Source organism: Mastomys coucha, unplaced genomic scaffold, assembly GCF_008632895.1.
Source record: "Mastomys coucha isolate ucsf_1 unplaced genomic scaffold, UCSF_Mcou_1 pScaffold16, whole genome shotgun sequence".
Taxonomy (NCBI): Eukaryota; Metazoa; Chordata; class Mammalia; order Rodentia; family Muridae; genus Mastomys; species Mastomys coucha.
In genome coordinates, this window is record NW_022196898.1 from 40488035 (window position 1) to 40499918 (window position 11884).

The window sequence follows — 11884 nt, forward strand, 5'->3', positions numbered from 1 at the left end:
TAACTATATTTAGGCTGGCTTGTCTTTCCTTCAGTCTCTACTCCATTGTTAATCTCTGCCACTCCTTCTATTGGTACTTGGTTCCTCCTTTTAAGAAGGAATGAGATGTCCACCTTTTGGTCTTCCTTCTTCTTGAGTTCCTTGTGGAATGTGGGTTGTTCTTCCTGTATTCCAAACTTCTGGGCTAATAACCACTTATCAGAGAGTGCATACCGTGGGTTTTTTTTTTTTTTTTTTTGGTTTTTTCAAGACAGGGTTTCTCTGTATAGTCCTGGCTGTCCTGGAACTCACTCTGTAGACCAGGCTGGCCTCAAACTCAGAAATCCACCTGCCTCTGCCTCCCAAATGCTGGGATTAAAGGCGTGCACCACCACTGCCTGGCTCATGTTGACTTTCTTAACTACAGTTTATCTGCCGGCCACCATCCTTCATCACTCCGTGGTTGTTGCTGAAGTGTTCCTTACTTCAAAGATGGTGTTCCTAAGATATTTCAATTGCTCTGCCTCTAAAATTCAGGTTTCTGCAGGCACAATGTTAACCTCCTTTTGACAGTGCAGTTACTGCAACTGTTAGGAGAATGTTTGCATTGAGCTAATCAAGGGCTCTGAAGAAGTGGCAGAAGAACTGCCAGAAACATCATCAAGGAGACCAGTGGCAGGCCTGCTTCCAAAGACATCTGGTTCTCAGAATCAGGGGAAAGCTTCTCTTGGAGCAGGGGCATTACTTAACCTTGAAAAGTGTTCTTTCTTTGATCAGTTTGCTCTAGTAAAAGGTTGGATATAGCAAGAGTCAAGAAACACCATTTTTAATATGGATTGAAAACCAGAGAACAGCAGAATGGACAGAAATTTTAGAAAACATAATAGAATAAAGACATGATTTTAAATCAAACAAAATGAAACAAAAAATCTTTTGTGATTAAGAACCTATGTAAATCTTTGAGAAGTCAGTATAAAGAAACTCTTGAGTTGATGTTAGTTATTTTAAAGAATTCTCAAGTGCTTGGTCTTATTGTCAAAAACAGAAACAAAAAATATAATGTATTCAGCTAGGTTGAGGGGTGAATGACTGTAATCACAGCTCTTAGAATTCTGAAGCAGGAGGATTGCTATGACTTCCAGGCCAGCTTAGGCTCTGTAAGTAAGTCCCAGGAATGCCTGGTTAAAGAGTAGAGAGCATGTTTCAAAGACTGACCATCCCAAATATTAATAATAACATAATGAATTAACTAGCAGGAACTTGAAAATATGGAATTAATTGTCCTCAGGCACTGGAGAGTCACACATTCAAATTCTACTTTAGATGAAATGAGTATTTTTTAACTGAGAAACACATGTAATCTAAGGGAGATTACATGTGGAAAATATATGTAATCTAAGTCAAAACCAAGATTGAAATATATTCCTATTTCTTTAGAAAGTCTAAAATTATCTGTTCCCCATTGTTATGTTATTGAAACTTCATTCTTTTATGAGCCTCTAGGACCACTTTGGGGAAATGTATTTTCTTAATACAGAGGTTTACCACTAAATCTTTATTTTTCCTTGGCAGCTTTCTGGTTGGAGATGATGGCAAGGTGTATGAAGGTGTTGGTTGGCATGTCCAAGGCTTGCACACTCAAGGCTACAATAATGTTTCCCTGGGAATTGCCTTCTTTGGCAGTAAGATAGGTAATGGTAATTTCCTCCAGACCCAGAAAATGGCCTACCCACTTCCTCTACCTCATTTTCTCAATGCTCACATCCTTTTAGCCTACATTGTAGTTGCCACTCCTGATAACCACTGATTCTGGAAATCCTTTCTGCTATTGTACTCTATGACCTGCAGCTTTTTTCCTCATCTATGTTCTATACTTCTTCATATGTTGCTGTAGCTACCCCTTACATAGAGTTCATAGTTATGGACACTGGAATCTGAAGTCATCTAATGCTAATATTTAGTTGCTAGAGGCAGACAGTATGGATTATTTCTTATAGTATCTTTTCTTGGTAGAGACAAACAGAGGCTAGTAGCCAAAGCAAGGAAGTTGAAGTAGTTTGTATGACCCTCCACCCCCAACCAGAGCACAACAGAGGGCAGGGATGATCTTAAAGGCTAATAAAACCCTTACAAGATGTTTCTAATTGTGTTGCTTAGATTTCTGATCAAGTAATCTTTCTACCCATCTTTTTTCTTCTGTCTACCAGTCACTCAGGTCTGGTAGAGATTTGTCTTCCCTATGGGTGCTCTCCAGGATGGAATTCCTTACTAACAGTTTTTATTTCATATTATTCTCATGAAGGAAGCAGCCCCAGTCCTGCTGCTTTATCTGCTGTGGAGGACCTGATCTTCTTTGCCATCCAGAATGGTTACCTGTCACCCAAGTACATTCAGCCTTTTTTCTTAAAAGAAGAGACCTGCTTGGTTCCTCAACACTCAGAGGTACCCAAAAAAGGTCAGACCCTCATCCTATCATACCCATCATTGCATCACCCCCAACTACATTTGGGGGTGCTCTCTTGTTAGGCTTTCAAGGGTTTCTTAGACCTAGAACATCTCACATGTGTCAGAACTATAAAATTGGAAAAGTTAGACAAGTATTCCACTACTGGACAACATTCCTATTAATTAGAGAAGTTAAGGAGACATGTTTTCCCTAGCCTCTCCAACTCACCAAAATGTTATTGTCATGAACCTCCTCTTGCCACAAATAAATGTATAGTCATATTTTTACTGAGTCTACAAGAAACACTAAATCTTCAGATTTGCCATGCATCAGTTAAAAAAAAAAAAAGACATAACTCCTACCATCAAGGAACAGGCACTTCAGTGAGGAAAGCCAAAACATGAGCAAGATACAAATGAAGTATGTTAGACAGCATAGATGTGAGAGAGGAAAGTAAGACATGGGAAATGAGTAGACATATTTATATACTGTGGGAACACACACACACACACACACACACACACACACACTCCTACCTTTCCAAAGCCAGCCAACCCTTTCCATGGCCAAAGTGTTGAGAAATTGGAATTTACATCTAATACTGTCATTATAATAGTTATTCTAATGAATAATGAAAATGGTTTGCTAGTTTGGAAAGAACGATCAGTAAATTAAAACCAATAAAGTTAATAATAACTTCTAGTTCACTATCTCTCTGCTATCAGTCCTTTTCTCAGAATAATTATTAATTATTTAAGTGATACTTTAAACTTTCATTTTTAAAATTATAAATTTCTACAAAAATGTTTTTGCATTTGGGCTGGTATTCTCGTTAATACTGATAATTCTGTAACATTTTGAGTTCTTTATAGAATTCATATTTTTTCACATAAACTCGATCAGTTGAAAGAGTAAGCTGATTTCCTCTTATTTACGTCATCATTGGTACACATATAAGCATATAAATATCCTGTGTTTTGAAGAACACAGTTGTGACTCTATTTAACCAATCTGTTCCTCTCAGCTTTCATATTGGTTTCTATGCCATTAAAACCCACGGATTCTGGCAGCTGCCCTTTCCAGACTCCTGCTAGAAGTTCATATTAGAAGCTGTTCATATTTGCAGGACACAAGAGACTTGTGTGAACCAGTCTCTGGCTATATGTTGCTTTCAGAACAGTCCAAAGCAAATTCTCATCCTCTTGGTTTTTCACTTTGCTGCAGCATGCCCCAATATCACCCCACGGTCTGCTTGGGAAGCCAGAGAGACACACTGCCCTCAGATGAACCTACCAGCCAAATTTGTTATCATCATCCACACTGCTGGGGAAAGCTGCAATGAGTCTGCGGACTGCTTGATTCGTGTGAGAGACACACAGTCCTTTCACATAGACAAACAAGATTTCTGTGATATTGCATATCAGTAAGTGGAAAATGACCTGTTTCTTCAGAGCCATGGAGAGCAATGCTGGCAGAGTTCAAGTGTTTTACACAGGTGCCATACATTATTCTTGCAAGAATATGGACTGAGTAGAATTCAAACCATAGCTTGGGCTACTTAACTGCTCAGGCATGTTCTCCACTGTGATTGGGAACATCACAATGATCAAATAATGAAGAAGAAGCAATGAGAAAGCAAAACTATGAACCCCAAGGAAGTAATATGCCTTCTCAGATACCCTGTTCTAAAGGATAAGGAAATAAGGTCCTGGCTAGCTCCAACTTGTTCTCTCTGGTGTTAGAATCTTGTTCGTCTTCTGCCTCACAGGAATTTTAACCTCTCTGGGCTCTTTTGTCTCATCTTTATAGTAGGGGCAACATTTTATGTTTGAAGACAGGGAATGGGATACAATGTTCTTTTCTGGTTCCTTTCATGCCAGAATAATGTTCAAGAAACACTTTAGTTTAATTAAATAACAGAAGATATGTGGAGGATTCCTTGTGCTTTTCATAGGTGGGACTTGGGGTTAGAACAATAAACTTCAGGGAAGTTTATTAGGAAATTTTTATTAGGTATTTTCTTTATTTACATTTCAAGTGTTATCCCCTTTCCAGGTTTCCCATCTGAAACCCTGCAATCCCATGCCCCCTTCCCTTGCTTCTATGAGGCTGTTCCCTCACTCATATTTATTACGGATTTAAACAATGAATTTTATAACTGGTTTTGGATAGGGTTGTTTCTTCAGTGTACCACTGATGCTCTAGATGTATCTGGCTTTCCAGACCTCTTAGCATGTTGGAGAGAACCTGCTTCATTTTTCTGTACTTTTCATAGTCTTGTCTATAGTCATAGCAGATAATAGGGAACTGACTACAAATAGTTAGATATTACAAACTGGCAAACACCAACCAAGTTGATTCTTGTTCCTCAACTTTTAAACATGACATTGAACTGTAGAGTTAGAGAAACAATAAACAATAAAAAATAACGATGCAATCTGTTAAGCACAGTGGTGGAAGAAGATCCGGGCACAGATAAGATGAGCCCAGAAATCTTTGGCAGAAGGAATGATACTAGTCAGAGAAGGGCTAATGATGAGGACTATCCTTAATGGAACATGAATAAAGTGTAGGGGTGGGGGCAGTGCTTGGCAAAAGGAAGCGATATAGTTAAAGACAACACATTCAAAAGCTTAGGATATGAACAGAGCATGAGTTCTTGGGAAATAAAACACAGCCCACTCAAACCTAACAATGGATTTACAAGAGAAGGGTAGTGACGGTGGGGGCTGCAGGAGCCTGACTGCTATGTAGATTTTTTAATAAAACTAATGAAAGCTGAATTTATATGAAGGGGAACTGGAGACTGTGGTAAGCCATACCCTTTTAAACATTTTTTTTTAAAAAAGATTTGCTTATGACATTTTACATGTGTGTTTTGCCTACATGTGTGTATATGTACCACAAGCATACCTGGTGCCTGCAGAGGTCAGAAGAGGATATTGGATAGTGTACAGAGGTTGCAAGCTGCTATGTGGGTGCTGGGAACCAAACCCATGTCCAGTGCAACAGCATCAAGGGTTTTCAATTGTGAAGCCATCTCTCCAGCCTCCTGGGTATGATTTTAAGAGTAGATTAGAAGGAAGCAAAACCCTGCACAAGGTACTGTTACAATAATCAAGTTGGAGTTGGACAATGGCTGTTGGATGGAAGAAGTAGAAGAATTTAAAAGTGTTGCAGGAGACACAATTGATGAGTGACAGGTCGTCCTTGATTGGGGTTCTGAGAGGGAAAGGGGGGAATTTAAGGGAATGCCTTATTTTCTGGCTACTGAAAATGTATAAAGTTTTTTTTTTTCCTAGACCCAGTGGATTTTACCGAAAATAGTGGAAGCTGTAGGAGTGGATGGTTGTTTAAGCTGGGTGAATGTGCTCAGTAGAAAGAGAAGAGCTAGACCAGGATCCTAAGGAGGAAGCATAGGGTTTGAAGAATCACAGTAGTTCAGGGAAGGCAGATGAGATGGCAATAACCTGAGAAAGAGAACTGCAAAGGAGAGAGACTGAGGAGGGCATTGTCTGTAGAAGTCTAGGGAAGAGAATGCTTCCGGATCAGAGTGATCAATAGTCAAAATGCCCATTTCTCAGAAGGTTGAGGAGAATCAAAGTTGTTTTGGCTAAGCTATAGTCAGTACTGGGGATGAAGGCCAAGTACAGAACTGTGTTCGGCTTTTGATTTCTACATTTCTGCACACTGGCACATGTAGCATATCTGGACAGTGTGTGGCAAATGGTTGGAAGAATGGATTAAGGATCAGAATGGATGAAACAAATTGTACTCCTTACACTGACATCTTGGTTTTCTTTTACCCAACTCTAGCTTTCTAGTGGGTCAAGATGGTGGAGTATATGAAGGAGTTGGCTGGAATATTGAAGGCTCTCACACCTATGGATACAACGATATTGCTCTAGGAATTGCCTTCATGGGAAACTTTGTAGGTAAGGCATAGTGGGACAGAGATTTCTGCCTAATGAAGTACCATGTGGAATACTCAGGAAGCACAGGAAAAACAAAGACAGTATTGTGACACTGGAAGTACATGGTAGTTCATCAGAATATTTTAGATTTAATGAAAATTCCAGTAATGGATGACAGCTACTAGGAGCACATCCCAAGTAGAATATTTGCCCCCAATTCATCCACATCTAGCCAAAACTCCATTTCACCTTATGTAAGGTAAGCATGGAGGAATGGAAGGAAAAAAAAAGGAGGGCTTTTGAAATTTGATGTTTCATTTGGGAAATGTGTGCCCTTCCTTATTAACAATAGCAATAATGTGGGAATGTGTCATTGTGATGACATAGCATAGAACAATCTATAGTTCTTCTGCACACACTGAAAGTTTGTGTCATGTTATATGTTCTATTCCTGGGCAATTTTTAATTTTCTAAAGAAATTTTGGCCAGATGGAATTAGAAAACACAGTTGTTTGGGCTTTGTTTTGAGCCTAACTAGTTGCTGGCTATGGTGATTGTGAGAAAGGATAGAATGAGAGACAAAAGGAGTGGAATCTAGATATTTGTCACTGCTATAGCCAATCAGCTTTGAGATCTTAACAGTCATGGGTAAATGTGTTTTACAGAAAAGCCTCCAAATGAAGCTTCACTGGAGGCAGCCCAGAGTCTGATCCAGTGTGCTGTAGCCAAAGGGTACCTGGCCTCCAACTACCTGATAATGGGCCACAGTGATGTGTCCAACATCCTGTCCCCTGGACGGGCATTATACAACATCATCAAGACGTGGCCTCACTTCAAGCACTGAAAAAGGTCCCAGTGGGGGCTCCAAATTCCTGGTGGGAATTTGTCCTTATCTCTCACTTGGCTCAGCACCTCTGTTCCCTCTCTTCTTCAAAGTGTCACCTAGTTATCCTTTCTTGTGTTGCAATTGCAGAGTGTTCTCTTATGTATATCCTTCAAGGTCTCCTGAAGGACACTTTCAATAATCTACCCCATCCCTCACAGAGATTTAACCTGGCTGTGGTGACATGTCTGTAATGGATTTTGTGTCTCTAGTTATCTGTGCCTTGTTCTTGGAGTGCACTGAGGACCAACCAGGCAGACCTGTGTTTATAGGTGTTGTCTGGTGTCTGTGGGTCACCTGTTGCTTGGCTGAGTCCTGATGAACTGAGAGAGGGGGGAAGGGAGGGAAAGAGAGAGAGAAAGAGAGAGAGAGAGAGAGAGAGAGAGAGAGAGAGAGAGAGAGAGAGAGAGAGAAAGAGAAAGAGAGAACACAAAGCCTTTCTCTTCTGTTGACACCCAGTCCCCATCAGCTCCTGCTTACCAGGGAAAAGAACTTTTTATCATTATAGGGAGACAGGACTCCCCAACACCTGTCTTTGGTGCTCCTAGGATTGGGCTTTTGCCTTTAGAGTGTTTTTACATCGCTTATAACCTCACATTTACTCCAATTGTTTATTTATTTTCACAGACCCTTTTCCTTGGATGTCATTAGATTGACTGAGTTCATGTGTCATTTTCCCTAAAGCATCCCAGGAATGTAATCAGGAAAAAATTAGTTGTCTAGTGGTTAAGACTTAGGAAAGACACACCAGCCACTCCTGATTTGCACAGCAGGGATAGATAAAATGCAAACCTCTTTCGGTCAGAGACTCTCTCGATAGCATAGTCCTTTCTGTGTGGTTGGAGGCTGGGTACAGACTTCCCAGCAAAGGGGAATTTAACACTTCTCATACAGGAAGTAGTCATAGTTGTAGTCATGAGATGATAAGAACAAGTCTCACCCAAAGGCACCTGCCAGGTTTTAAAAGAACCTCTTGACATTCATGTACTAGAAACCCAGTCTCTAATAATCAGTAGTGATGACAGATGGACCTTTTTAGATGCAACTAATTATTAATATTGTTACTGTAAGAGTGAGTTTGTTAATAAAATGAGTGTGCTCCCCCATGCTCTTTTTTGTTTGTTTGTTTGTTTGTTTTGTTTGTTTGTTTGTTTTGAGACAGGGTTTCTCTGTATAGCCCTGGCTGTCCTGGAACTCACTCTGTAGACCAAGCTGGCCTCGAACTCAGAAATCCGCCTGCCTCTGCCTCCCAAGTGCTGGGATTAAAGGTGTGCGCCACCACTGGCCGGCTCCCCCATGCTCTTATACACACATACACGCACTCTTGTGCTTTCCCACTCTGCCATGGGATGATCCAGCAAGATGGCCTTAGTCTGATGATGACCTTGAACTTCACAGAACTCAGACTACACAAAAAAAAAAAATCTTTGTCCATTGTAATTAGCCCAGTCTCGAGTATTCTGTTAAAGAATCACACAACTATGTCATCAATATTGATTTATTGACTTTTCTTGCTATCTCTCAAAGTAGCAATCCCTTCTCTTTGAGTTAGTCATCACTTTCAGGCCTCAGGGACTCATTGGCTTTGGAAGGGAAATAGTGAGACCCCCTTCTCTGACAGCTCTTACAGAGGCTGCTTTGTGAGGCCTGCATGGTCTAGATTGTTAAGTACTCCAAACTATCCACCTTTAAGGATTTTAAATATATGCTCTAACTGTACCCAGAGCACTCAGCTGACAAGTGCTTTTTTTTTTTTAAGGACAGTTCTGAGGTAGCCAATTGTAGGCAGTTTGTGTCTTCTGTCTTTTTATAGAGAAGTACTTCCTACTGCTCCATCAGTCACTTAGGGTATACTAGCATCAGCTCCCAATATTACTATGAGGACTAAAGGAGTGAATATGAGCAGGGATTTTAGAAATTACTCTTGCCATTCAATCACTGCTCATCTGAGGCATGCACAGTCTTGTCTTCATTGTCTATAGAGTGCTTGCCTCTATTTCTCCTATTTGACTCTCAGGGGAAGCATGTGCTTTCTTAGGTACCAGCCTCAGCCACATGGGGGAGTACTATGTTGGCTGACTTCAGAGTTTATGGCAAGCAAGGCGGAGCCAGGTGCACCCACAGAATGCCAGGTCTAAGGAAATACTGACATGTCCCTCAGGACTGCTGGCTGTCACTGGGAGGACCCAGTTCTTGAGCTCATTGACTTGGTTATGTTCTACAATTTAAGGTAGGAATACAGAAAAAGCTGGGTTTCTTTTAATTCCAGAAACGTGAACACAACAAAGGGCAAAGCCCCTATTTTATATAGGATTGAACAAGCAGGTATATGGCTCATTTTTCTTCATCCAGTTAATTAATAAAAAGAGATATTCTGATTCTGGCATGAGACATGATTCTCATCATCCACTGGTGGGAAGCATACTGCAGCCTCATTCTGACTGAGTAAAACACCACAGCCTCATCTTCCTACCCCTTCTGCCTGCCTCTGTTGTCATCCAGCATCCTGATGCCTCTAGTTCTTCTTGCTTTTAAAGGTACTTTCTGAAGGTTAGCTTTTCCAGAACACCCCCTTCCTGGTGCCCACAGACTTTCATGAGCCTCTTGGTGGCTTATTCCTCTTCCCTTTCCCCCTCACAATCCTGGCCTCCCTGGGAGCTAGCAAACCTGTTGTTTGCTGAAACATCTCCAAGGCTCCACCCCAGGCCAGGTGCATTATAGTCACCAACTAAGCATCTGTGGAATGAAGGATGGTTGGGGCTATCAGGAGGAGGGTGGTGGATTCCCACTCAGCTAGTCTTGGATACTTGCTGCAGAGTGGAAAATCCCAGCGTTTTTATGACTCAGCCCAGCCCACTTGCTGTGATTGCCTGATTCATTACAAGTTAACTCTCTAACTCTAGGCCACTCATTATCTCCACCTTGTGGTGGCATTCTTACCAATTCTGAGATCTGGAAAGTCATTCTTCAGGATCTTTATGTGTCCCACCCTGAATTCCCTGACCTTACTATGGAGAGGGCTTCAGGCCTGGAGAGCACATGACCTACTGCTGCTGTCCTGTGAGATTCCTCTTCCTTCTGCTGTGCCTTCTCTCGTACTTCCATGTTCCTCCTTGTCCCTTAGCCTGTCCTATCTACAGTTCTTTATCCTTTCCTCCACTGTTTCTATCTTTGCTCTTCTCCCTCCCACATCTTCGCTAAATCTCTGTCTCTCAATGCATCTCATTTTCTCTCTCTGTGGGCCTTTCTGGTTACTGCCTTTACCTTTTTTTCTAGAATTATTCTAGAATCAACAAGGAACAGGATGGTGGAAATGCATGGTGGCATCAAATTTTAGCTGGAGATACTCAGAGATCATTTTCACTTGGACCCTGAAAATCACCTGTGCTGTTCCCTGAGGCTACCCCAGACCCAGGAGAGTGGGAGAAGAAGGGCAGAAGGCCAGGGGTGTGGTGATTCTAAGGAAGGTGTATGTTTTTCAGGAGCTTAGAGGCAGGCATAGCTGGTCCGGGTGTGTTTCTAGCTAAGCAGGTTCTGCAAGGCAGGACTGAAAAGGGCAGGAACCTCCAACTGATCTTTGAAAGGAAAGAAGGCATTAATTACAAGAAAGGAGTGGTGGGAGGGAGAGCAATTCCTGGAAGATGTGGCATAAACTTTTAGAGGTCTTTTCAAAGTAGACAGAAGTAAAAAGTGTCTCTCAGAGTCAGGAAGCTGGGGGCTCCTCTCAGGGAAGCTGAGACCCCACTGACCTAAATGATGCAGCTATTTTGGAAGAAAGCTAAGGAATTACCTACTAACCTGCACGCTTAGCCTGTTTAGTTCTAGAAGTCTAAATCTTAAGGTCACCAAATTAAAATTGGCTCATGCTGTCCTTTCGTTGGCACCCTGTTTTTTTATTTCTTCCCACTTTTCCTGCACCCAATATTTGACTTTCCCACTCAATTATAAACTCTTGAGGGGACCATATTAAGTAATGTTCTCTCACTAATCTGCCCCATAGTAGGCTCAGCTAGTACTTCAGACTTCCTACATCAGATCTAGTGAACATGAGCTGCTATTCTCCCTTGGTCTGCCTTAAAAGCAGGTGGCAAGTGCAGTTGTTTTCTGAGTCTGTATTTATTAAGTCCCTTTGGGCATATGTAAAGAAGGGCCCTCCTGTGCAAAAATGAAAAGATTAGAGGGAACTTGACCCAGCGTTAAAGTGAAGTGTAGTTATCTACAAAGGAGAATTACCTGGTGAGTGAATGAGGGCCTTCTGTCATTTGCTTGTCCCCTCCATGAACATGCTCTGTACTGGGTGCATGCCATATGTAATTTTGTTTAATCCCCAGCTCTGCAGAGCAGTAGCTAGCTTCCTATCAGACTTAAGGAAATAGGATAGATTTGATGGGATCAAGTCACTTTCTTAAGGTTACACAAAAAATACATATCAATGCTGAAATGGATCATTATTTCTTCCTTATACCAACTGTATTCTGGGTGCTCCCAAGCCTTTGTAGCTGGTGACAAACTTCAGTGGTCCCAGCTAGAGTTAACTAAATTAAAATATTTCCCTTGAACCAACAAATGCTTCAGTTGATGTTACATGTAAAATTCCAGGTCAGTGGTGTAGTTTTGGGTTCATCTCGTCCTCTTCCTCCTCCTCCTCCTTCTCCTCCTCCT

At 41.3% G+C, this 11884-nt stretch overlaps 1 protein-coding gene across 1 annotated transcript in view; it reads left to right on the forward strand.

Annotated features, from left to right (window-relative positions):
• Nucleotides 1-8328, forward strand: part of LOC116093268 (peptidoglycan recognition protein 3) — a 13850-nt gene extending 5522 nt beyond the window's left edge. Inside the window, exons 5-9 of the mRNA XM_031374643.1 lie at nt 1552-1670; nt 2282-2434; nt 3650-3848; nt 6242-6360; nt 7005-8328. Of these exons, the coding sequence (XP_031230503.1) occupies nt 1552-1670; nt 2282-2434; nt 3650-3848; nt 6242-6360; nt 7005-7183 (769 nt within the window). The 3' untranslated portion in view covers nt 7184-8328. The remainder of the gene's footprint in view (nt 1-1551; nt 1671-2281; nt 2435-3649; nt 3849-6241; nt 6361-7004) is intronic.
• Nucleotides 8329-11884: the final 3556 nt, after the last annotated feature.